General features: G+C 51.2%; 1 protein-coding gene and 1 long non-coding RNA gene across 5 annotated transcripts in view; one reads left to right on the top strand and one right to left on the bottom strand.

Annotated features, from left to right (window-relative positions):
- Cerk (ceramide kinase) overlaps positions 1 to 24,379 on the bottom strand; it is a 47,159-nt gene extending 22,780 nt beyond the window's left edge. Inside the window, exons 1-3 of one of the 4 annotated variants that reach the window (NM_145475.4) lie at positions 23,627 to 24,261; positions 3,942 to 4,055; positions 3,088 to 3,210 (exon numbers count right to left, since the gene is read on the bottom strand). In NM_145475.4, coding sequence (NP_663450.3) covers positions 3,088 to 3,210; positions 3,942 to 4,055; positions 23,627 to 23,768 — 379 coding nt within the window. In that variant the 5' untranslated portion in view covers positions 23,769 to 24,261. Of the gene's footprint in view, positions 1 to 3,010; positions 3,211 to 3,941; positions 4,056 to 23,626 lie in introns of all 4 variants that reach the window. The other 3 variants (XM_030248509.1, XM_011245588.3, XM_030248508.1) reach the window with 3 other exon arrangements.
- Positions 23,848 to 25,316, top strand: Gm15569 (predicted gene 15569). The gene is made up of 3 exons (NR_155352.1): positions 23,848 to 23,904; positions 24,326 to 24,361; positions 24,772 to 25,316. It is a non-coding gene; the product is annotated as a predicted gene 15569 (long non-coding RNA).
- The last annotated feature ends 1,854 nt before the right edge of the window (positions 25,317 to 27,170 follow it).

Consider the following 27,170-nt stretch of genomic DNA (forward strand, 5'->3'; position numbering starts at 1 on the left):
TAAAGCAAGGCTGGGGAGGGGCTCACGGTTAAGAGCTCTTGCGGTTCTTGCAGAGGACTTGGGTTCAGTTCCCAGCACCCACACAGGGGCTCACAGCCTTCTGTTGCTCCAGTTCCAGGGGATCCAGCACCCTCTTCTGGACACTGTAGGTACTGCACACAAAGGAACAGTTCCCGGGGCAGAGCTGGAGAGATGGCTCAGCAGGTAAGAGCACTGACTGCTCTTCCAAAGGTCCTGAGTTCAAATCCCAGCAACCACATGGTGGCTCACAACCATCTGTAATGGGATCTGACACCCTCTTCTGAAGACAGCTATAGTGTACTTACATATAATAATAAATAAACCTTAAAAAAAATTCCCGGGCAGGGTGGATGCTTGCTTCTGACCTCTAAGAGCATAGTGCACACGCATACTGGCAGATGGAACATTTAGACACAAAAAATAAAGTGAATGCATGTGAAAAAGAATTTTAAAAATATGTCAAGCGGGGCCGGGGAGATGGTGCATTCGATAACATGCTTTCAAAGCAAACACCAGGACCAGCTCAGTCACTGGGATCTATGCTCACAATTTTCTTTTGTTGTTGTTGTTTTTTTTTTGTTTTTGTTTTTTTTTTTTGTTTGTTTTTTGAGACATGGTTTCTCTGTATAGCCCTGCCTGGAACTCACTTTGTAGACCAGGCTGGCCTGGAACTCAGAAATCCACCCGCTTCTGCCTCCTGAGTGCTGGGATTAAAGGCATGCGCCACTATGCCCGACTTTTTTTTTTTTTTTCACAATTTTCTAAGAGCTAGGTGTTGGTACACACACTTGTGATTGTGATCCCAGTGCTGAGGCTGTGGAGACAAATGGATCCCCTGGGGACGGCCAGCCTAGGCTATTTGGTGAGTGTCAGGCCAGTGAGAGACCCTGTCTCAAATAAAAGTTGGGAGACTCTGGAGGAATGATATCCGAGATTATCCCCTGGCCTCTACACTTGCGTGTGCGCACACACCTACATATAGAGTGACAGACAGACAGACAGGCATACACACACAGCGATAATAGAACTAGAAGCTAAAAGTAGAATAGCTGAGTGCAGACTCGTGTGCTGTTTTATGGCCGTGGGAGTCTTCCGTGAGCTACAGAGAAAGAATAAAACTTCCAGTGGGCACACGTCTTTGATCCCAGCACTTTGGAGGCAGAGGCAGGCGGGATCTCTATGAGTTTGAGGCCAGCCTGGTCTACAGAGCAAGTTCCAGGACAGAGATACACAGAAAAACCCTGTCTCAAAAAACAAACAAACAAAAACAAAAAACTAACCAGAACCCCAGGATTCCAGGGAAGTCTGAGCCTACAGACTTAAGCCTGACTGAAGCTTGTGGAAACAAGACTGGGTGGAGGGGCAAGCAGTGGTGGTGGGGGGCATCGGGGTGGGGGGAGGGGAGGAAGAGTGGAGACCAGAAAGCAGGAGAAACTGGGGCAGCACAGAGAGTAGTAGCCAGGGGACAGAGCTAGCAACAGAAGGTCTAGAAACTCAGGGTGATCTTAGAAGGTAGCAGCAGGGAAGCCAGTCCCAGGACAAACTGATTTTAGAAAACCAGTTCTAACCACCCTAGGGTGATGATGGAGTGTTTCAGCCAGGCATGGTGGCACACGCCTTTAATCCCAGCACTTGGGAGGCAAAGGCAGGCAGATTTCCGAGTTCGAGGCCAAAAAAAGAGGGAGTGTTTCATGAAGAGGCCCTGGAGTTCAGTTGTTTCAAATACCTTATAATCCAGTTTCTCTCTTTCTCTCTCTCTCTCTCCCTCCCTCCCTCCTGCTCCCTCTGTCCCCCCTTCCCTTCCCCCCTCATATTATATTATATTATGTGTGGAAGTGAGGAGACAATTTAAGGGAACTGGTAGTCTCTTTCTGGCATGGGTTCTGGAGATGGAAGTGAATTTATCAGTGGCTGCCCCCCTTTTCTCTTGTCCACACCCCCTTCCTTCCCCCCCAACCTTTCCCCCACCTCTTGTGCTTAGAGAAAGTCTCACTATGCAGCACGGGCCAGCCTGGAATTGAAATGCCCTGCCTCCCTCCCAAGTGCTGGGATCTCAGGTATGTGCCATTATGCAAATTTTTTTATAATTCACTTTAATTTGTTTTTGTTTCCTTTTTATTCCTTTAGTGTGTGTGTGTACAGCATGTGATTGCACATGTATGCCTAGCTCACACACTCCAGGGCACATGCAGGATGTGTGAGACTCAGAACACAGCTTGAAGGTCTTGGCCCTCTCTCTCCACCACATAGAGGTCTAGGGGGTTGAACTCATGTCTTCTGTGTGGGTGGCAAGTGTTTTTTACCCACGGAGCCATCTCAACGGCCCTACAATTTACTTTTTAAAATTCATATATCATGTGGGTGGTGGTGGCACGAACCTTTAATCTCTGCACTTGGGAGGCAGGAGCAGGCAGATCTCTATGAGATGGAGGCCAGCTTGGTCTATAAAGTGAGTTCTAGGATAGCCAGAGATACAAAGAGTAACCCTGTTTCAAAAATATTTTTTTAATTTTAAAAAATCATATACTAGTTTAATGCCCCAAAAGGTAAAAAGCTATTATCCAAGTCTAAAGCTGAATTAGCTGTTGCCTTTGTACGTAAAATTATAACATGACCCAGTATTACGGGTGCAAAAAGAACAAGCCACCATGTTTAAAGTGACAAGAAACTGGTCCCTTGGCACATATTAAACAAGGCACTGGGCTCTGCGGCACTTGAGAGGCTACACTCCCAGAAAGTAAGAAGTCGTTCTCCCACATTCTGTTCAGTCCTCATTTACACCTGGAAAATATTGGCACCCACCCCACTTACAGAGAAAAGAGAAAGATAATGAGGCTCTGGGGCCTGACGGATTTGCTTCAGTCTCCCTACTCCTAAGCAGAGGCTGGGCCAGGACAGCAGCTGCAGAGTCTATACCCGTCTGCTCCCCACACTGGGACTCTCTAAGCTGGAAACATAAAAACAAAGCAAAGGGATCCATCACGTCCACCTGGGTCAGGTCACTGAGTCCCGCGTGCCACCACAGCTGTGCTGCCTGGCAACAAATCCGAAAGCTCGCCCACGTACTCAGGCTCTCCAGCAGCCCACGGAGGGTCTGCAGCCACAGGTGACACAGCTGCTCGTCGGCGCTCCAGAAGGTCACCCGTGCCCACTTCCAGCGGTGATGTCGTACTCGCTTCACACGGTGGACTGTGTGAAAACCAACACTGGTTAGCAGCATCTACCGCTACAGAAGGGAGACCTCAGGGCTGGGAGTCTCTTTTCTCCACCCCTCATCTCACTGCAGGACTGCCCGGATGGCCAAACCACACCACCTTGAGGAGTTCAGTTGTGCTCCCTTGCAAAAGATCACCCCAGCAAGACTGGTTGACAGTTTACACCCCCTTTGTAGAGGCTCAGAGAGGACGGCAAGAGATCCTCACTTGAATAACCCGTTGCCCTGAACCATTGGGCAGTGCTGCGCATGGTCAGGGGGCGGGGCCAGAGTATATGGGGGGTGGTGGGGACTAAAGCTGAGGCTCAAGCTATGTGGTTATAAGAGAAACCCAGATCCCTGTTGGGTGAGGGACACCACACCTTTGTAAGTAAGTCCTCGTCTAGGCTCTGTAAAGAAGCCCGATAAATTCATCAGTTTCCCCAAGAGCGAACTTTGGTGCTAAATTGCCTGGGTTTGTCCTTGAGACGCTGGGAGGAGGTAGAATTTTAGCAACACAGGGAGAGACAGAGAGCCCTTTACATACACGTTTTCCCAGCCCCCAAAATAGATTTTGAATGATTGCTATCAGAGTCTGTGAAGATGAGCCAGTCACTGGCTTTGATAAGACCTTCTCCGAGGTCTTCATGGAGCTAACTGGGGTCGGGGGTGGGGTGGAGGGACAGGGGAGGGCCTGGGGAGTTGGCAAACACTGAGGCCCCCTCACCTGTGAATGCGAACGGATTTTCCATTTTATGCCATCGGCCACTGGAGGCGTGTTTCTCGCAGTCGTCTTTTTCCTCAACAGCGATGATCTCCGACACCAGTACCGAGCGGGCATCTACAAAGACACCACACTTAGATCCGAGGACCCATCAGAGCTACACAGACAGAAAAGCCTCCCCCCCCACCCCACCCCAAACTCCGAAGGCTGCGCATAATCGTTCCTACACTCATTCCATAACCCCAAACACAAAGGAAGGCGAGGGTTGACAAGATGGCGCTTGATGTCCGGCGTGAAATCCTGGGATCTGCAGGGTGGAAGGGGGAAACCAGCTTCTCCTGGTTGTCCTCTAACTTCCCCGAACACACCCTGGCACGCACCCTCTCCCAACAAATAAACAGCAATCTTTTTTTCTTTTTCTTTTTCTTTTCTTTTTTTTAAAGAAGGAAGGAAAGCAGGCAGGAAGGTTGGAGGTCATGCCACTCAGAACAAGAGGCAGCTTGGTGTCATCGGAGGGCAGACTCGAGCTGTGACCCTTACATGGTCTGTCTGTTCAGCTATTTAAGCCACAAGTGCTGATTGCTGAGTCAGCTATTGTACTATGTGAGGCGTGTTCTGGACGTGTTCTCTGTTCTGAGGCCTAAAGTGGCTCAGAAATCCAAGAGGGATAGAAGACACATAATAAAGGATGCCAGGGCCACCAAAGTATGTGAGAATCTGGGTCCAGTCTGTGGAGAAGTGTTCCAGGGAAGCTGGGCTCTGATTGGATGCAAGAAGATGGGACGACTTGGGCCCAGAATAGCGTGTTTTCTCAACCTGTTGATCAATACTTCTTTGGGTCATGTCTCAGACATTGGATATTACATTTCTTTATATATTTATTTATTTATTTTTGGTTTTTCAAGACAGGGTTTCTCTGTGGAGCCCTGGCTGTCCTGGAACTCACTCTGTAGACCAGGCTGGCCTCAAACTCAGAAATCGGCCTGCCTCTGCCTCCCGAGTGCTGGGATTAAAGGCGTGTGCCACCACTGCTCGGCTTACATTACAATTCTTAACAGTAGCAACATTACAGTTATGAAATAGCAATGGAAGAATTTTATGATGGGGGTGGGGGGCACCACAACGTGAGGCACTGTATTAAAGGGCTGTAGCACTAGGAAGGTTGAGAACCACTGGCCTAGAGAATCACAGCTCCAGGCAATCTTTTGGTTTGATTCTGTTGCTTTGAGTTAAGTACAGTCTTTCTAGATATCCCAGATTAGCCATGGACTCTCAATCCTCCTGCCTCAGCCTCTTGAGTGCATATGGGTGTACCCCGTCATGCCTGGTGACTAAAAATCTCTAACCCAGTAGCTCAGAGAGAGGCAGACTGGTCTAAACTTGCTTGACGCATGCTGTAATTACTTAACTTGGATCAAAAGAAAGTTCTAGGCTGGGCACGCAGCCTTGGGAAATAACAGGTTCCGACAGAAGCTGTGGGCTGAGGCTATGCCGGTCAGGGGGAGCAGAGGCAATTACAGACACAGCATCCTCTTTGAACACAGGCTGGACTCCCAATGCTTCTTTATGAATCACCTTGTATTTTTGTACAGATGAACATTGCTACCTGCTGGCTTCCTAGGTTGGCTCTCAACCCTGCAGTCTAGCTAAAAAAATCCTGCGTCTCTGCCAGCACCCAAATTAGCAGGCCATGCTGTGGTGGCACCTGTGATCCCTTTGTGGTAGTATTTTTCCCCAAGTTGGTGCCATTGAAATTGGGTCATCAGAACCTGGAAGGTTCGATCTGAGCCATGAAAGGATTGTAGTCATGCCCCCAGAATCCCCAGAGGCACATACACTGGGAGGGGCTGAACTGAGCAGGATCAAGCCCATTGCCTTGTGGACCCTGTGCCCACCCTGGGTCTGGGGCCACCCTCAGCATTCCACAGGTGGCTGCCTCCTGGGATTCCCATTTTTATACCATTGTGCCTCCGAAATTCAGTTTTTAGCTGCTTCTAATTCTCCCTTCCCTAGTCTTCCCCTTCCCTCACCCCACACAGCTCCTCGTTACTCCTGCGAGGATGTTACTCAGGACAGGCCCTGTGACAGACATCTGGACACCTTCTACATAGCAAGTAGCTTGCCACCAGCAGCCAATTCTCCGACATGGCCCCTCCCTTCTCCTGCAACTTACCCATCTTCCCCATTTCTGGGGATGTTGACCTGGCCCTCATGGAGCCGCCTCCAAATCCTGCCCTGCTTGTGACCCTGCACCCACTCCCTGTACCCACCCGACCTCTGACTGCCTCCTTCCTGCAACACCAGGAGGTGACAGAGGCACATCTCTGTGCTGTTATGGCTCACCTGCCAAGCTCACATCAGGTCCTCAGAACAAACCTGAGGCAGTGACCCTCTGATAAAGCCCCCTGTGCTTTGAGTCTAGGACCACTGAGGGCAGACTTCAAGCATTTCCCAGTGCCTCTTATTCATAACTGTGACTGTCCCTAAGAATCAGGTGACAGAAGTCACAGCTGCTAAGCACAGTCGTGGAGTGAGATAAGCATCTGATGTTCAGAAGACTAAGAGGCAACCGTGTTACATCACAAAATAACTAAAGTGTGCTAGTGACGGTTGGACAACTCTCTTAAAAGTGTGCCCACGAATCATGCTTCATCTTACATATTCAGAGGGAGTCTCAGACCAAGAAAGGAGAGAACAGTGTCCTAATGTCCCTGATGTCACATGCTCTGCTGGCCAGACCCCAAAGGCCATGCTGCACCAGGGACCCCACACAGCCACGCAGCCCACAGTACATTCCACAGCTGCCGTTGCACACAAGCCACACCACGGCTCATGTGACACTGGCATTGTCCCTTGGTGGGAACAAAAGCTCTAAAACCAGCACTGTTTAGATCCCCACAAGCATAACCGGATGGGTGAATTGGGAGGCGGAAAAACATTGAACTAGGGTAAGTCACATGAGCTGTCAGGAGGGACTCAGGCCTGGCGTGGGGGGGGGGAGGGGCTGGGGAGATCTTGTGATTGAGCTAGTGGTTCCGGAGAGAACAACAGTAGGAAGAGGGTAGGCCAAGAAGCAGTGAGGGACAAGGAGTCAGGGATGCAAGGAGAGAGGGGCTCTATGATGGGAATGTCATGTAGGGTGTAGGAGATTGTAGCATCTCCCTGCTAGGGACTGGGCGGGGCTAAGGGAAGGGAAGGAATGAGGATCTGTGGACAAAGAAGAACGGCTCGATAAAAATGACCTATCAGAAACCTGAGCTATCATCAGTGGCGCTGTGCTTCCAACAGGCCCCCCATCCCTGCACAGCACCTCTACATCTTCTACACCCCCACCTCTACATCCAATGCCTTGTGCCAGGAAACTGAGACTGTCAGTCACAGGGGTCAGTGGCGAGAACTGTGTGACTCAGAGGTATTGAAGGAGCTGGCATCTGGACCTCTTGGGGTGGAATGCCCCTCAAACAAGTTCTCTGATATGCAGTCTAGACCGTACGGGGAGATGCCCACACACCAGGATGGCCACATGGACACTTGATGACATCAACCACAGCAACTGAGAACAGGAGGGGGACCCTGGCAAACAGCTGGCCAGGCAGGAATTCTGGGCCCTTTCTTTTCCTATAGAATGCTATATTTCTCTGGTACACGTCCTCATACACTACCAGCAAGGTTAGAAGGTTCACAGAGACCCGGGATGAGAAGTGCAGTTTTTCCCAGACCAGGCAGGCCCCGAGCCTGTGTGATGAGGACACTGGCAACAGGCTGCCCTTCAGGGAACTTTCTGCTTTGAAGGGAAAGAAATAAGAAAGCCAGGGCTAGGCATAGCTCATCTGGTCCAAGAACGGTATGCTGTCTTGCTGTGCCCTGTGCTGTCTAGGCTGCAGCTGGGATGTGCCAAGAGCAGCCAACTTTCTCATGCTTCTACACTCAGCTTGCCAGGCAGCCTCGGCCATGAGTGGTGGATGTTACCCTAGGCTCTTGTAGATCCTGTTCCTGATCACAGAAAAGCAGTGGCTGACAGTCATTAGGCACGTCCCCTTCCCTTTAATAAAATAATGGCTGGCTATGACTCAGAGTCAAATGTCCTGGATCGCTACAAAGGATATTAACTTCCTTTTCCAGGACCTCACAGTCAGACTGCGGGTCAGCCTTAGGGCAGGAGCAGTGAGTGTCCAAGACACAAAAGATGACAGATGCTGTGGCCCACAGCCCAAAAGGACCAAGCCCACACCCGCATTGTGCAGTCTCTACCTGTCCCCTCACAGGGACCACAGTACCATTCACTGTGCCAGTCACACACCTGATGTGGGGACACAGAGTGCTGCTCCTGGTGCCCCCACCATTCTGAGAGGTGGCCCTGTTTATGGTGTTGCTGTCCTGAGTACACCAAAGTGGGGCCCCAACCTGTTGTGGGTACAGAGGCCAGTTCACTCTAACCTCCAGTGCCCCCAACACTGTGTAGGACGAGGTAAGCACTCATAGGTGTCCTTGCCCACTCCATTTGGGACTCTGGATGCGTCCCCATCAGCCTGTTGCACAAGGACCTAGCCAATCGTGGGTCCAACCCTGGACTCCTTACTACCAGCAAACTAGTCATCTCCTCAGGCCCCGAGAAGACAGTCTTCTTCACTCGGCTTGTGATTTGTTTTGCAATCCATGCCATTGCTTTGCTGGGCTGACGAGAAGCTAGAATGATGATGGTTTTTCAAATCATTCTACATACTTGTCCAGAGGGCCTAGTTGGAGGAGTGAGGTCCACCTCGAAGTGCCACCTTCTTGCCGGTGGCACGAGCACTGAGAAGTCACTCTCTCCTTCAAGCCAGAGCGAGTTTCTGCCCCCCCCCAGAGAAATCTACCCTTTTCCTTCAGAATCCAGAGGTTAGAGTAACCCCTGCCCCCTCCTACCTTCCTGGTACAGGCCAAGTGAACTTTGGTAGTGCCTCCCAGGGACCCCTTCCAGACACCCTTGCCTCATGAGTCACCCCACCTCCACCCCCATCATTCCAGCTTCTCGTCAGCCCAGCAAAGCAATGGCATGGATTGCAAAACAAATCACAAGCCGAGTGAGGAAGACTGTCTTCTCGGGGCCTGAGGAGATGACTAGTAGGTAAAATGCTTGCTGAACAAGCATAGGGGCTCAGGTTCGATCCCCAGCACCTACTTGGAAAGTCAGTTACAGTTCGTGTGGGGCTTGTTTGTGATCCAGGGGTTTGGGGGTGGGTGGGTAGAGACAGGACACCCCAGAGGTTCATTGGCCAGACATTCTAGTCCCAGGTCTGAAAAAGAGAGCCTGCCTCAAAAAGCAAATTGAGGTTGGGGAGGGGAAGTTAAGTGTGGGAGAAGGGGCTGGAGAGATGGCTCAGTGATTAAGAGCTCTGGGTCTAATTTCCAGCAACCACATGGCAGCTCATGGCTATCTGTAACTCCAGTTCCAGGAGATCTGACTCCCTTTCCTGGCCTGTGCAGGCACCAGGAACACATGGTACATATCCATACATGCCGTCAAAACACTCAGGAGCATAGGATAAAATAAATATAAAAAATTTTTAATGAAAATAAAGTCGGAGAGTGACCGAGGAAGATGCTTGATGTTAACCTCTGACCTCTACACGTGCACATGTGCTTTCGCACACATGCATTGCTCGCATGCACACAGGCATACACTCGCACCTGCACTTCCACGCACGCCTGCTCAGAGCCTTTGTTTTCAAAAACACTACTCCAGTTACAAAGAATAGCAAACGGCTACGAGATCTGGTCTCTGTCTGCCTAGGAGGGTGCTCTTTTAGTTAACACATTAGGGCAGGTTCATCTTACCTGCCCTGGCACATCTTACAAGACTGTATTTTAAACGGTTTTCACATTTTTGGAGTTCAGCTCAGAGGTGTTAGAAGTGTCTGCCCCAAACACAGAGCTCTTCTGTCTCTCTCCTGCCAGGTTCTTCACTGTGATGGAGCCACTGCCTGTGACATGGGCTGGGGGGACTTAACTCATTTCCAGCCAGCAGAGCTAAACCTAAATGCCCCTGCCCCTTCACCATTCATTTCCTGACATTAAATCCAATTAAATCCAGCTTTGATCCCAGCACTCGGGGTTGGGGACAGGGCACGGGGGGGGGGGTGCAGCGAGGGGTGCAGCAGAGGCAGACAGGTCTGAGTTCGAGTCCAGCCTGGTCTGCATAGTTAGTACCCGGGCAGCCAGGACTACACAGAGAAACCCCACAAACAAACAAACAACAAAAACCAATCCATGTTTTAAAAACAAAACAAAACAGCACTGTTTCAAATAGGACAATGTTATAAACTCAACACTGCTTCTGTTCCATAAGCCTTCCCAAGCTTGGACTGAAAATCTGTAAGTGAATCTTGGCTAAAACTCCGAACACTTTGGCTGACAACAGACAAATTCTCCTGCCCTTCTGGTCATGCCAGGGCCACTTGTGTGAGTTTGCAGCTCACCCTGCAACAAAAGGTCAACACATTCCAGAAAAGTCAGCTGCCCTTGGCAGGTGAGCCTGGCCTGCTGGTCCCTGTCATCGGGTTGATTGCCAGCCCCTTCTCCACAGCCTGCTGTGGTATTTGCTGTCATCACTTAGCCTCGTGGGATAGACAGACATCAGCTTCCAGCACTTGCTGGTTTTGTTCTCTCTCTCTTTCTCTCTCTCTTTCTCTCTCTCTTTCTCTCTCTCTCTCTCTCTCTCTCTCTCTCTGTGTGTGTGTGTGTGTGTGTGTGTGTGTGCGTGTGTGTGGTGACCACAGCTCACTGACAAGAAACCAGTGGCTGCCACCACTCAACTGTGATGTCAGAGGCTCTCGGATGCCTGTCAGTTTCCCACATGCCTCCGGGGCGGAAAGGTTCACCAGTGACCCAGGTGCATACACATGTAAGCCCACGAATATTGGACAAGGGCCAAGATGATGGGGACATGCCACTCAGTTGGGCCTCAGATGGCCACCTGGAAAAGCCCAGGAATTAAAGATCAAGACAACAAACTGAGCAGAGTGGCACCCAGTTACAACCCCAGCCTGGGGAAGTGCACGAAAGATGAGGAGAGGTTTCTTATCAAGAACTGCTGCATGTGGCTCTCCAAGACCTTGAAGTCTGATGTGTCAGGAAAAGAGGAGTTGGGACAGGATAGCCACTCCTCCAGTGCACACCAGCAAGGTTTACAGGTCATGCAAAAGCTAAGGCTACACCCCCATAGAAAATAGGTATGAAGTGGCGCCAAGCACCTTGGCTTGTATGCACCCAGTCGTACAAGGGAACATTGACAAGGAAGTCGTTCCTACAGGAACCTGAGCAACAGAGGCACCCAAGAGAGCTGGATGGGGAATGTGTCCTGCAATTAAAAAGGAGTCAGACATGCTTCCCTGGCAACAGGCCACTCAGTATCATTTGCCATGTGAACACCTGGCCTCCGTTAAAACACTGTATGTGGGCCTCTGGGAGTGCAGAAATAACTACCTAGGTCAGGGTTCTCTGGGCAATGATTCTCTTTTGAGAATGGTTAACCTTTCTGTTCCCTCCCTGCTGGGCTCTTCCACCCTGATGCAAATTCTGCCCCGAGCATCTTCAAGGGTTCAGATAACAAAATGAACCAGACACAGGAGTCACCACCAAATGGGAGTTCTGAGGAGACTGTGGGCTCTACACCTGCTGAGGCACGCCTGAAGCCACAGAGGGAGGGAGGCTCTCAGGAGAGAGTCAACCGTGGAGCTGAAAAGCTTTGTGTCTGAGGCTGAAAACTGCAAGCTGCTCTCAGTGCTCAGTGACAGAATATGGAGCGCCGAGGAGAGGCGGTGCCTGGGAAATGGGTCAGTAGGAACTGTCTGCTCTGAAAACACAGACACCTTCCACCCCGGGATAGCCTGAGTGAGCCTCTCCGCACTCTCCCTTCTTGGACTTCAGAGGCAGAGGCACAAGGCAGCTGCCTGGGGGTTGAGGGAGGGCAAGGGACCCACGGGTTTCTTTTTACACCACAGAGCTCTCTGATCTGGAACTGAAGAAACCACTATCGGAAACGCCAGTGCGTACAGACACAGATTGTCAACACAAGCCAGCTCCCTGCAGCCTCAGGCCAGGGCAGGGGTGGACAGAGTCTTGAACAAGAACGACCACGCCCCCACTGAAAAGGCCAGTCCTCCTTTTCCAACCAAGCTACCCGCACTGAGGAACTCACTGCAGACTTCAAGGCGTAATTACTGGGGCTAGAAGCTCCAGAATTATAACCACTCATGGAAAGAAAGCAGAGGTGGCCGTGCTGATATCCAAACCAAAGGAAGTCTCCAGAGATGGAGGGCCTGTTGTATAAAGAGGGAGGAGGCGTGGCAAGCCTCCTGGTGTGCATCAAAAACAGCTGCAGAACTAAGGTGGAGATGGATAGAACCTGAATCCCAACTGTACCCAAACATCTCAAGAACAGAGAGGACACCCCAAGAACAGAGAGCACACAGGTCTGGAAAGCAGACAGCGTGCACAACTCATCACTGCCTCCAAGGGTGGATACATCCTTCCTGGGAGGCCTCAAAACTGATACAGTCGAGGGGCATTTATCAGGTTCATTTTCTCCACCATGCAGAGAATTAAAAGGTGGGGAGGGGGTGGAATCTGAAGCATGAGGGGCAGCGGCAGAGTCGCCTCAAGCATCATGAACAGGATCAGCAATTGAAGACCAGCGTGTATTGGAAGTGAGGACAGATACACACACAAGTAGAGAGAGAGAGAGAGAGAGAGAGAGAGACCCTTTGTTTGCAGAGGGTGACTAAGAAAGCCAAAATTCAGTCTCTTCTGGAAGCCTGTGGATTTTAAAGCCACAGGAGAGTTTGCCTCCCCTTTTGGGGCTGGTCAGTTTGGAGAAAGCTAGGCTGGTTGATCAGCTCAGAACTACCAAGAGACATACCCTAAGCAGGCCCTGAACTGGAGCGTAAGCAGGAGGCCTTCTGGTGGGAGACAAAAACCTACAAAGTGTTTCTTCTTGTTTTGTTTTTAAGCTGCCAGACTTTGGTTTCGAGTCAGGAGTGCCAGGAGGAAAGAAGCTTGGGAACTCAACACCTTTATCACCTAGCTACGGCACCCTCTCCCTACTAGCTGCCGGTCCAACAGGGAGTCTGACTCCTAGTCTCCCAAAACCATCTGTCTAGCCAGGAGACTCCCCTGCCCCCAAATATATCTCAACCATCTACCTGCCCAGGAGCACCTGCGTTGTACAGTGCTATACTCGCACCATGGTGAGATCAGCTGTGCCTGCTGGCAAGGATCTATCCTTGAAGGCCTGTGGACCTCCGCATTTCCTCAGAGAAGGAGGGAGAGGGCAGGCTCGCTGGAGCCCCACTGGGGGTTCCAGCCAGCTATATACAATTCTGCCCTAATTGCAACTTGTGGGGCTATTGTGTTGGTGGGGTGGTCTTGGGGAGGGGCTAGAGTGTATATAGGTTGGGGAAGGCCAGGGGAAAGAGGAGTGGCCATCATCCATGCTGGGTACAAAACTTCCAGGATGGCTTCTTTGGCGGGGGTGGGGGTGGGGTGTCACCCACATTCCTGCCTGTAACCTCTCACCTATGCTTTCTAAGTAAGTCTACTAAACTCATTGGTTCTCTGGTAGTGTGGACTTAGGACCTTGTGAAGAGGGGGGTGATATTGCTTAGTGCCGATTTGGGATGAAAATTCTTGCAACACCCTGGCAGGCATACCAGGGCAGACTCTTGTTCTGTGTGCACTTAAGCCTTGATCTATGAACAGAACTGATCAGAGAGGTGAGAATCCAAGTCTCAGGGGGCCTGAGGCTCCACAGCTGCAGCTGCTGTTTCTTAGAGGGGCTGAGTTTACCTTGAACCTATGGGTTCCCCTCCCCACCTCCCAGGTACCTGCCACAGCTGCCAAGAAAGCCTGTTCCCCAAATAGAAGCAGTAACTTTCCATCAGGTGTTGGGCTTTTTTAGTTGTTTTGAGCCACCTGGATTCACTACTTTTACAAGACAATACCCTGTTAGTCCCTCTGTGCTAATAACTGACTTAAGAGCAGGGACTGGCAGTCCACAACCACTGTCCCAATTCAGGCTGCCAGCTGCCTTTGTAAATAAAGCTTTATTGGCACACAAGCCATGACATAGTGTCTGAGGTAGTTTATACACTCGAAAGGAAGGGCTGAGTAACTGGATGGCCCACAGAGCCAAAGAAGCCTCTGTTAGTCCCTTTTAGACAAGGCTTGCCTTAAGGGCCACACTATTTTTATTCAAGACAGGGTCTCACAGCTGGCCCAGGTGGCCCGCCACTTTCGAACCTCTTAGTCTCAGAGCTGGGACAGCCACATCCACTTACTGACCTGTTTGTAGATTACCAAAAGTTAACCAGGAAATCCAGTCAGAGTGATTATGCGTTTATGACTACTGCAAGAACCTCTGAGACCCTGGCATATCTCAAGAGCCACTGAAACACCAGCAGAGAGAGAGGCTGCTGCCTGAGTGCCGTCTTCCAGCCTCTGTCTGGGAAGCTTGGAAGCCTGCAATCCAAAGGGCTCTCATGACCACTGGACTGGTCTGGAAGGAGACTGTTCCTGACGTCGGTTGACCTGGTCGCCATTTATTTCCTACACAGGCACTAGGAGGAAATTGCCTGCCATCGGCATTCTGTGAATTGATCGTTTCCGTTGCTTCTGACCTCACAAAGGGAGCATGGGTGATGTCTGCCACAGCCCTGTTGGATCGATACCTCACGGGCAGCACTTCACACTGGCACCCTGCATGCCAGGGTGGTACAGGGGTTTTGCACAAACTCTTCAGCCTCCTGACTCACACCCCACTGGCTTCCAACCTACACTCCTTCAGAGGCAAGAAATGGTGAGTGACGGCACCCAGCAAGAAAGCCCCCTCCTCTCTCCTGTGTGTCATACTCCATGACCTCGGGAGACCTAACAACCAACAGCAACTTCTGATCCTGATCGGAGAGTACCGGGGGGGGGGGGGGGGGGCGGGGGAGGAGGGTCCTGAGCCAGGGACCCAAGTCCTCCTGATACAAGGCCTGAAGTCTGGCCCCACTGCTGAGCAAGGACAGTGAGCTGTCCTTGTCCTTGTCACTGTCCTATAAGCATCTATTCAGGGGATGGGGGAGTCCTGGAAGAGTCAGGAGACACATAGAAGAGGATTCTGGCAAGGATCCTGCCTCAGAGAAGGAGGGAGATAAGAAGGACACGTTACAAGAGGCAAAAAGAAATGGCCGGCAGAGGGGAAGCCCTGTGGAGGGCAAAGCGCATTTTGAATCCTGAAGGTCAGGAGTGAGACACTAAGGCTTACATAGGAAAGGAAAAGGAAAACACCTAGGTTAGAGAGGGCGACGGTGAGAAGTGCCAGGGATACAGGGCACTGCCAATGGCCTAGCTGTGCTGGGGAGCACGTATTGGTGGGGATGTGAGCCAAGGTCAGGGCTGTGTCACGGGGGAAGGTGCAGGACACACACCTTGAAAGACGGGCAGCTGCGTTTGCACAGAGGCGCGTCAGACACCCACAGTACTGACAAACCGGTAGGACTGAACTGGGTAATTTTGTTTGTTTGTTTTTCTAATTCCCCATCCTGATGTCCGGGGTTCATCCGTCACAGGAGTGTTCCAACGGGAGGAAACAGTGAGCATAAAGGATCCAAGGCCAAAGTCAGAGGGAGGAGGACCATGAACGGGTAGGCAGCGGTTGGTTATCTGAACCGGTCTGCGGCCAAAAGAACAGAACCGGGTTCAGCTGAGAACACAGAGGAGGAATTGGGCCAGAGAAAAGAAAGCTGACAGGCAAAAAGAGCCCACCTACTAGAGCAGCCGGCTCATGGTCCTCTGTGATGTGTAAGATGCTAGCTGTCTTCAGGCCAACAGTTAGAATCAACTGTTAAAGAGAAGGCAGTGACAGCTCTTTTCCCTGGCTGGTGGCCTGGAGGCCACACAATGCCTGGAGTCCACTGCAAGAAGGGAAACCAACAGCTATGTGGGGTTCTGGCCAGAGAATTGGGCCAGAGAAAAGAAAGCTGACAGGCAAAAAGAGCCCACCTACTAGAGCAGCCGGCTCATGGTCCTCTGTGATGTGTAAGATGCTAGCTGTCTTCAGGCCAACAGTTAGAATCAACTGTTAAAGAGAAGGCAGTGACAGCTCTTTTCCCTGGCTGGTGGCCTGGAGGCCACACAATGCCTGGAGTCCACTGCAAGAAGGGAAACCAACAGCTATGTGGGGTTCTGGCAGCCTTCCTGGGTCCCCAGGTGGGTAGACACAGTCAAGCTGTCCAGACATGGGCTTGCTCCCTGGGATGAGAACTGGCTCCCCACAGCAGGTGCTTCCCCACCACAGGGCCTGTACCAGCAGTTCCTGAGTTGGCTCTATGGTCAAATCGGTGGGGTTCCACAGAGAAATGGGGGCAGGCCCATGTACTTCAAGCCCTACAAGGGGTGGGGGTGGGGGATCAAAAGTGGGAGGACAGGACCAATGTGAGAGCCTCAAGCTAACACCTCAGGGACAGATCCGGACAGGTGGCAGCTACCAATGAAGACACCAAGACAGAGGTAAATCTGTGTTAATAAAGTGCCAGAGAGCCGGACGTGGTGGCACACACCTTTAATCCCAGCACTTGGGAGGCAGAGGCAGGCAGATTTCTGAGTTCAAGGCCTGCCTGTTCTACAGCATGAGTTCCAGGACAGCCAAGGCTACACAAAGAAACCCTGTCTCGAAAAACCAAGAAAGAAAGAAACAAACAAAAAACATAACAAAGCAAACAAACAAAACTGCAGTAGAAAAAGAGGAGGGCGGGAACGAAGAAGAAAGCAGGTTGGAGGACGTAAAGGAAACACATTGGCAAGATTCTCAACAAACACAGACACATTGTATCTTCAAAAGTATCTCTGGGTCACTTGAATTATGGTGTGGCGTGGAGGAGTGGAGTTCTTTTACAAAGCATGTGTGAGGCCCTCCCTCCACCTTCAGCACCAAGAAAGAAAGAAAAAAAAAATAAATGCTGAGTCAAGGAAAACTAGTTTCAAATTTTCAAGATATTGAGATTATTTTTTTCCCCCAAAACACAAAAGTAGTTACTGCTCTGGCCCTTTCACCATGCCTGCCTTCCTCACTCCCCGAGAGGAGTTGGGGGGCGGTTCCCGAGGCACCTGAAGCATCTCCATCAAGGATGCTCTTTGGCTTAACCTCCCAGTCACAGGCTGAGGACAGCATCTCTGTGGCCTCCACTTCAGTATCTGTTTCTGTGAATGGCATCTCTTGTCAATCATCCATCTATCTACGTACCATCTACTTATTTATCGTCTACCTACCTATCAGTAATCTATCTTCACATGTCTATCAGTAATTTATCCATCAGTTATCTAACAGCCATCTTTTTATTGATATGTCTATCATTCATCTACCATTCATCTTTCTACCATCTACTTATCTATCAATAATTTATCTATTGATCATCAAGCTGTCTATTATTGTCTACTCTTACATTTCCTGTCATTGCTGTGATGGAGTCAAGGTCTTACTATGTAACCCAGGATGGCTTTGATCTCATGTCCTCCTGCCTCCATCTTTTTTCAAGTGCTGGGATTATAGGTATGCAGTCCAGGCCTGGTTCCACTTCCCTACCAATATTGTTTTGTTTGGAAACAGGGACTCACTGTAGAGTCCAAGCTGGCACTATGGGTGATTCCCCCTACCTTCCAAAAACCAGGATTATAGATATGTGCTATGAGACCTGCCTTTAATTTTCATAGATGTTTAAGAGGTTTTTGTTTTGTTTTGTTTTAACTTTTAAAGCGTTGTTATATCTGTCACTCACACACACCTTTTGTTTGTTTATTTTGTTTTGTTTTGGAATCTTACAGGAGCTTTTTGTTTTTTGTTTTTCTTTTATTTTTTAGAGTTTCTTCTGTGTAGTCCTGGCTGTCCTGGGATTCACTCTGTAGACCAGGTTGGTCTTGAACTCAGAGCTCCACCTGCCTCCTGAGTGCTGGGACTAAAAGATTAGTGGTGTATGCCACCACTGCTGGGCATCTTATGGCTGTTTTACCATTTTCTTGTAGTCATATGGTTTAGCCTTTCCTGTTTCCTCCTTGGCTAAGAAGGTCGGTCCCCCGCTCACAGCTTCTTGGGTTTCTTGTAAGGATTTGCTTGGGTATAAACATCTATAATCCCCTTGGCTCTGACTTTAAGAAACTTCCTCTCACGAATCATTCATAAAGGTATTGGAGAGCCCAGTATGGTTCGTGCCTCTAATTCTAGCATTTGGGAGGCTCAAGTAGGTGGGCCTCGTCAAGTGTGAGGACAACCAGGGCTACATAGACCAGGCTGGGCTGTAGGGCAAGACTCAACCTCAAAACTTCAACAACAAAAGGATAGTAGTGATTTTTCACATAATAAAATGCAATAAAGGCTTATCTTGAAACAGTCCTTTTCCTTTATCTAGGTTGGTCCAACTTTCTTCTTTAAAGTTACACCCAAGGGAAAGGAAAGCAAAAGAGCCCAGAATTCTTACACACACTCAAAGATGGAAACATGTCCAAGAATACAACAATGTATAAACTCTGTGTGTGTGTGTGTGTGTGTATGTGTGTGTGTGTGTGTGTGTGTGTGTGTGTGTGTGTGTGTGTGTGTACTGGGGCAAACAAAAGCTGTGCACACAGGCACACACTCTATTTAAGCCAAAAGAATTAACCACAGATCCATAGATAGATAGTTTTTAAAAACCAGTAAAGAGAGACCGAGATGTCAGGAGTTTTGGCTGTGTCTCTGTGAACCACCCGGAGAGTGAAACCCATCCTTGCAGACAGCTGGGCAGAGAACTTCCCCAAAACTGCAGGTCGGGGAGGTTCTGGGCTATGGCTCCTGTACCCTATCTTAGCAATGCTTACACAGGTGCAGTTATCAAAACACATTGAACTGTGCCCTTAAAATATGAGCATTTTATTGCAGGAGAATCAGATCTCAGCGAAGCCACTCTTTAAACAAAACAAAACAAAACATGTTTCACAGCAGCAAGCTATCATATGGGAAATCGCTGTTTATTTCCTAGCTCCCCCCCCCCACCTGTGCATTTTACATACATGGAAACACATTTACATAAATACATTTAGCACTCTGTATGTATGATATTAAAGTATTTTTCTGCTTTCTAGATTTTTAAAAGATATATATATATATATATATTTTTATGTATGAGTACAATAATAGCTGTCTTCAGACACATCAGAAGAGGGCATCAGATCTCATTACAGATGGTTGTGAGCCACCATGTGGTTGCTGGGAATTGAACTCAGGACCTTTGGAAGAGTAGTCAGTGCTCTTAACCGCTGAGCCATCTCTCCAGCACTAAGATTTACTTTTATTTTAAATAAAATGTCTCTGTCTGTGAGACTATGTACAGGAGCCCAATGAAGCTAGAGTTACAGATGGTTGTGAGCAGCCCAATGTGGGTGCTGGCTCGGGTCCTCTGCAAGAGCGGTGCATGCTCTTAACCACTTAGCCATGTCTCCAGCCCTGCTTTCAGGATTTTATTAAATTATTATTATTATTTTGCAAGAGGATGCTGGTGCTCCATCCTAGGTCTGGTGTGTGTGTGTGATATGCACTCTACAGCTGAGCTATGCCCTCAGTCCCATGGTTTCTTTTTGTGAGCTTGTTTATTCATGGCCCAGGGTGGGAAACGATGAAGGTATAGGCAAAAGACAGCAGTGGCTTGCCCGTAAGCTCACTGTCAGCTTTGGGGCACCCATGTGGGGGCTGGTAGAAGACAAAGGAGAGGGGCTGGAGATGGCTCAGCTGTTAAGAGCACTGACCGCTCTTCCAGAGGTCCTGAGTTCAATCCCCAGCAACCATATGGTGGCTCACAACCATCTGTAATGGGCATCTGATGCCCTCTTCTGGTGTGTCTGAAGACAGCTACAGTGTACTCATATGCATTAAATAAATAAATAAATAAATAAATATTACAAAAAAGCAGACAAAGGAGGTTTTCCCCACAAAGGCAGTGGCCCCAATGCCATTCGTGAGTCTTCAGCACACTCTGAAACACAGCCCACTGAAAAGCAACAAATGCAGAATTGACAGTGTGCCCTGCTGCCCCGGGGATTGGGGGGTAAGAGGAGGAGAAAAGCCCAGCCATCACTCCAGACTATCTCAAGTTCAACCAGTGACCCACTTAGAGAAGCCCCCCACACACACCATTTCCTGTTTTCAGTCTGCCCCACTTCCGCTCTGGCCTGTGGCCTGGAGAGGCACTTGCTGGTTCAGCTTCTTCCGGTGCTGACCCCCCCCCCCCCAAGATTGAGTCCTTATCTCTGTTGCTGGGCACTTGGCAGCAAACGTGGCAACCTCCCCAGAAAGAATATGTGTCTGGGTTCAGAGCCTCCTTCTGCAGCGCGCCAGGCACCTAGGGAACAAGTAATCCGCATCTTCCCGTTCTCATGCCTACAGCAGGAGAGGATGGAGGGGGAGATGAAATACCCAGCTGCTTGCACATGGTCCCTCAGGACTGTCTGCGAGCTCCAGGGCTGCCGGCCAGCCGGCCTCTCAAAGGTCTCCCAATCTGGTTTTGCACAATCTTCTGCCCATGATTCCCAACCCAGGCAATTGAGGTGTGTCCGGACACACCTGGGGAGTGGCAGATTGGAAGTGGCCCTGGCTAACTGAATTAAATGTGCCACGAACTGCTCAGAGCGCGCTCTCTGACTCCACATACTCAAATCTCACCTTATTCTAAAGTAGGTCTACTTCTGGGGGGGAGGGTGTGAAAACACGGGGTGGGGGACCAAGATGACTCCCCCTAATCCCCCCCCCCCCCCCCGCAAGTCACAGTTTGCCAGCTTTGTTTTTTTGTTTTTTGTTTTCACCACGGAGGTGGAGAGCATCAGGAAAGGGGAAGTGAGCAGGGTGCTTTCTGAGACAGCCTACCAACTGGTCCCTTACAGCCAGTCCTAGAGAAGACCCAGTCTGTTGGGGCTGCTCCCCAAGGGGCTATGGGTGAGTCTACACAAAAGTGGCTGCACACTTCACAGGGGTGACGTAATACTCAACAGAGCCGGCCAGCTGTGGAAGCCACCTGCCAGCAAAAACAAGCCGTCGCCGACGTTGAAAAGCAGACGCTGCCAGCAAACCTGGCCTAGAGTGTGGGCGCCGGAAACCGTGAGAGCAGCTGACCAACTGTGCCAACGCTGACCACAGGCGACTGGTGATGTCCCACCCCACATCTCACAAAAGGAGAGTGGGTCTTGTCCAGTGTCTTCATGGCCTCCCTGACCCAGAGGAGGCAGTGCTCTCCCATGAAGTCAGGTTTGCTCAGCCTCAGCTGAGTCGGTAGAGCTCCACATTTTCGGGGGCCCGTGTCTGTATGAGCCAGAGCAAAGGACTGCAGCTCACACATACTGAGCACCCACCATGCAACAGTATTCTTATCCTAAGCCAGGATTCTAGGCCCTAGAGGCTTACCTGAAATTCAACCCACTAGAGCCGGGCGTGGTGGCACACGCCTTTAATCCCAGCACTCAGGAGGCAGAGGCAGGCGGATTTCTGAGTTCAAGGCCAGCCTGGTCTACAAAGTGAGTTCCAGGACAGCCAGAGCTATACAGAGAAACCCTGTCTCAAAAAAAAAAAAAAAAAAGAAAAAGAAAAAAGAAAAAAGAAATTCAACCCACTCATGCCTAGGCAGCACAGTGGTAATAAAGTCCGAGAACAAGAGAGACATGCCCTGGGAGGTGATGCCAGGGGCACATGGGAAGAACTTCAGGGTAATCAAGTCCCAGGCACTGAGCCACAGAAAGGCACTCTGAAGACAAGGCTGCTTTGACTCCAAGGCTAGAAACCGGGTTGGTGGCGATTGAGTCTGAGGCTACCTTAGCCCTACCTCCCTTCAGCTCAGTCTGCAGAGCCTCAGCACAATACCAGAGTACGTACGGCCCCAACTACCCACACAGCCATTCTGGGTAGAATGAGCGAGGGAATGAATGAGCGAATGAAGGGCAACAGAAATTCAGGGTGTCCTCCAGGGAGTCCTGACTCCCGCCATTCCCACAGGTGCCTGCTCAGGGTGACAGTCACCCAACCTTGCCTACCTCCATCGTCCCCACCTAGACTGGGTCAACTGCCTTCCTTCAACTCTGCTCTGTCTCTCCTCTCTATCCTCCCTGAAGAGATCACCAGGTCTTTGTAATAAATAAATAAATAAATAAATAAATAAATAAATAAATAAATAAATATTCAGCTGGAAACAACCATCCAGGGGCTTCCTTTGATACCCACTATAAAGACCAATGCCCACTTCAGCCTGCCAGACTGAGGGAGTCCTGGACCCTATCCCCCAGCTCTTCCCCACCAACCGTGACCCTGACACTGGATTCTCGAGGTTCCTTATCAGTTCGCCATCAACACTCAGCCCTTCCAGGTTTCCCTGGGCAAGCACCACCCTTATAAAGTGAGGTCTGCACTGGTGAGTGACCACCCCTTTGGGACTCAAGCTTGATGCCCTACCCTCGGAGGTTCAAATTGGGATCCAAGCCCATTAGATGCACTTATCCCCACGCATCCCTCTGTGCCTCCTTAAGTGGAAAAGGCCCCACTCCATCAGCCACTAGGCTAGAATCCCCAGGTCCATCCCCTAGCAGGCTCTCAAGGGAAACTTGCAGGGGATGTTTGCTGTTTGGTGGTAAAGACTGTGCTTAGCAAGCCACAAGCCCTGGATTCTATCATTCCCAGGAGAGAGAGAGAGAGAGAGAGAGAGAGAGAGAGAGAGAGAGAGAGAGAGAATAACAAGTTGGGCTTGGTGGCACACATCTGTAATACTAGTCTGAGGCTGAGCCACATAGGAAAACAGTCTCAAAACAAACAAACAAACACAACAAAATGGAGCAAGGAATTTATGAAACTGAATTCGTCTACAAGGTCGTCTACAAGGCCCCCCAGCCCAGATGTCCACATACAATCTTCTGTAATCCTCCTTTTAAGGAGGACTGAATGACATCTTTAAAATCTCCGCCAATCCGTCGGCCACCAGACAACCTGCAGCAAAGCACCGGGGAGAGTGGCTCTAGTGTCCTTGCACCATTCCCAGTCACTGCGGGTGGGTTGCGTTTTTTCCCCATGCTGGCCTAAGCTACTCCTCTTTCAACCCTGAGGGCGGCTGAGCAGGGTGTACACTCCATCGGAAAGTCAAAGGCCCTTGCTCAACTGCCTAATCGCAGGAAGTCCCTGCCAGGGCCCCTCTGGGCTTCTCCCATAGAGAAACATGTGTATGTACTTGGGTTCACTGTATTGGACGAAGAATATGACCAGAAACCAGTCCTGTCCAGGTGTGCCAGCGCCATCCCGACGGCAGCACCAGCAACAGACCTCCCCCAGGGTCCCGCGGATGCTCCGGGATGGGGGGTGGGGGGCTGTGGACGTCCGCTCTTCCCCTCCCCCTCCAGCACCTCCAGAGGCTTTGTCATCCCAGTTCCAGGAGTATCTGGGCTCTCAGCACCCAGACGGTTCCCCGCCAGAGGCCGCGGAGTACTTAGACCGCCCGGCACCCGGGCTCTGCGTCTCGGATTCCCCGCGCCTCGGTATCCCGGGCGCCTCTCCCCGTGCCCCAGGTCTCCTCCCTCCGAGTTCCGCCCCATCCCAGCCTGCCCGGAGCGCTCGGGCTACGCAGGCCGGGGTGGATGCAGCGCCGGCCCCACCAGCCCGGGATGGCCACACTTACCGGCACCCGGCGCGGAGGGCCCGGGCTCCGGGCTCCGCCACCAGCGTAGCAGAGCCCGCGCGGGCTCCAGGCTGACGGCACAGCGTCGCCGTTTCACCCACAGCACGGAGTGCAGCGGCTCCGCCGCCCCCATTGCCCCCATCGCCGCCGGCGCGGCCTCGTCCGCCGGGCGCGGGGCGCGCGGACACCGGGGGGGGCGCGGGACCGTTAGCGGCCCCTGCAGTCTGCCCGGCGGTGACGCGGGGAGGCGGGAGCGGGAGGCGGCGCTGCGTCACCCGGTACGCAGAGAGGGTGGCGGGGACCCGGGAGGAGGCGACCAGGGTGAGGACAGGAGAAGCTAGACTTGGGGCCAGAGAAGAATCAGAAACAGAGGAGTCTAGGGAGCCTAGGATGAGGAGCAGAAAAGGCCTAGGAAGGAACGGGAGGGAGGGGTCAGAGGAGGGGACTGAGGGACCTGGCTGTGGGGAGGGCGGTCGGAGCGGCCGGGTGCCCTGAAAGACACTAGTCTGTCGCTCTGGCTGCCCCTGGGTCCTGCTGGGTCTGCACGAGCGACGGGGTAGGGAGGGCTGCAAAGGGACGGGCGGAGTCCCAGCAGCGCAGAAATGTTGCCCGGGCGGTCCTGGGCAGGCGATAGGAGGCCGTGGAACTGCTGGTGTGCGCCCAGGAGCGATTTGACCTTGGGCATCCGTCTCTTTTTAGGTCTTGGTCTCCTGGCGGCTAGCAAGAGTCCTGCAGGTTAGTCCCAGTAGGCAAAGGAAGGCTAGGATGGAGAGGACAGGGGTTACCTTCCAGGGGAGTGGAAGCTTCATGTGTGGATGGTTGTGGGTCTACAGCCACCAGAGAGACGGGAGAAGGCGTCTTCTTATCAGTCACCTGACTGTACCCTCCCAAACAGGCCTAGGGAACCGGAGTTGCTGCTCTTGATGCAGCTTAACATGGGACAAGCTGAACATATCCACCTCAGGGAGGTCTTCCTGGACTCCGTCTCCCCCAGCCAAAGCATCCCAAGACACAGCAGGGCAAAATTCAGCACTGCACTCATTGCATATCTACCCATCTTTGTGAAAATTCCATGGGCATGTGGGCTTGTCCCTTACTGGGTCTCCAGTGTCTAAAATGGTCTCTGTGCATAATGTGTTACTCAGATATTGGTTGCGTGATAGCATCTGTTCACATCTGACCAAGGAAGAGTCTCCTCGGAGATGCTAACTGGTCCAAGAGTGCAGGGCTCTGTGGTGTGACAGAGCTAAGCCTCACAGCGGAGTCAGCTTTCAAGAAGACAGGAGAGCCTTCTGCCCTCCCCCTCAGCTCTCCTGCTGTTGCAGACTGGGGTGGAGCTGGCCAAGTCTACCTTGCCTGTGCCTGGTACCAGAGGGCTAAGGTACAGGTCTGATCCTGTCGGTGCCCTGTGTCCATCTGCAGGGCAGGGACAACCATGAATCACTTGCTTCCTGGAAGCCCAGCCCAATGGTAGGCTCCCTGACAGCCCTGGAGTGTTGGTTAGGCCCAGGCAGAATCCTAGCCCCACCCTGGAGCAAGCTGGACCTGACCTAGCTCAGTTGTTAGTTGAAGCAATGGCTGTCCCAGCTCTTTCCTTTCACGGCTATCGGGATGAGGCTTGGGGAATGTGGACATGAAACTTCTTCAGAAACCTCTTGCCATTGCTGATGATGCTGCCTCTGTTACTGGTGAGGGGTTGTGTCGGGCAAGGGCAGCAGGGGCTATTATTATTATTAATTATTATTATTACTATTATTATTATTATTATTTTGAGACAGGGTTTCTCTGGGTAGTCCTGATTGTCCTGGAGCTCACTCTATAGACTCTCAAACTTAAAGATCCACCTCCCTCTGCCTCCCAAGAGCTGAGATTAAAGGTATGAGCCACCACGCCTGGAAATTAATGCAGTGTTTATATGTAAGTGTTTAATACCAAGAGGACTGGACTCCACCTTAGTCCTAGAGGAGTTCCATCCAGGAAGACACAGCCACACGGTCCACAAAATACTAAAGAACCTGAGGAGGGCCACCTGTGTGAATTATAGCTCACTAGTGAGAACCAGGATCCTGCAGTGCCTACCTCGGACTGAAGTGTACCCCCCTCCCCCATTTGAATTCTGAAGCCCCAAGCTTGATGCCATAGATAGTGGCTTATTTGGAGACAGAGCCTTTAAAGAGGTGACTCAATGAGGGCTTTTGGGGGCACGGGGAGGGGGGGCAATAGCTTGGTTCCTGGACAGAGGTTGCCACTTCTTCAAACACACTCATTCACATATGCGCACTTGCACACATATGAACACATGTGTACAAACAAATTAGACCATTAAGGGCCGGGTGTGGTGGCGCATGCCTTTAATCCCAGCACTCGGGAGGCAGAGGCAGGTGGATTTCTGAGTTCGAGGCCAGCCTGGTCTACAAAGTGAGTTCCAGGACAGCCAGGGCTATACAGAGAAACCCTGTCTCAAAAAAACCAAAAAAAAAAAAAAATTAAACCATTAAGGTAGTCTCAATTCAGGTCAACCAGTGTACTTAGTATAGGGGGGATTTGAACACAGATCCAGGGATGTGTACATAGAACACAAACTATGAGAAGCACCTGAGGAATGGCCATCTACAGGCCTCAGGAGACACCAGCCTGATTGGACCCGTGGTGTTGGGCTTCCTGGGTGTTAGAGTGCTGTGGTGACCCTGGCCAGCTGGTGTATTAGCCTGGCAGCCTGGGAGGCCGCAGTGCCAGGACTCACTGGGAACCTCTGCCAGGGGGAGGGCAGTCTAATGAGGGATGTGTTCTGGGAAGCTGAGGTAGACAGGACGGAAAGGCTCGGGCCCTCCAGGCTGGGGACCATAATGAACACAGCACTGGGGGTGGGAGGAAAGGAGGATGCTCTCTCTCCAGTGCAGCTGCCAGGCCCTTGCTGCCTCTGAGTCCCCTGGGGCTCATCCATTGTTGGGTGTGAAAGCAGATGGCAGAACAGCCGACAGAGCCTTGGAAACATCCGCACAGCCTGGATCAGTCCTGGGCTGTGTGGGTCTCTGCACTGGGACTCAGACCCAGATCCATCCCCCTGATGGCTTCCCAAGCTCCCTGGACCACCTCTTACCTGACTGGTATACCCTTCCCTAGCTAGGCCCTGATCCGAACACCTTCTTACATGTCTGTCTGGAAAGTGTCTACCCACTCTCCTTGCCCACAGCCACCTCTTTGTGCTGTTGAGGTCCCCTGGCTGTCGTAGAACTTCAAGCAATACCTGACTACCTTACAGCCAATGATGCCCCAGCCTGTTGTTGGCCTGGTGTATGCACAGCTGCCCCCACCCCCCTCTCCCCGGTTTAGAGGGGCCATATGAACAGGAAGACCAGGGTGTAGGCTCAGCCCCAGCAGCCTGGAGCTCTCATGAGCTACACACTGTCCTGTCCCTTCCCTCCTGTCACAGGTCAAGCTAGGCAATTCAGTTTCTGACCTGATGCTCTAGGTCATACAAATCTGGGATTCCGACCAGCGACCAGCTGTATGCAGCCAGCACCCTCCCTCCTGGGAGCCAGTT

Source organism: Mus musculus, chromosome 15 (assembly GCF_000001635.26).
Source record: "Mus musculus strain C57BL/6J chromosome 15, GRCm38.p6 C57BL/6J".
In the NCBI taxonomy this organism is placed as follows: domain Eukaryota; kingdom Metazoa; phylum Chordata; class Mammalia; order Rodentia; family Muridae; genus Mus; species Mus musculus.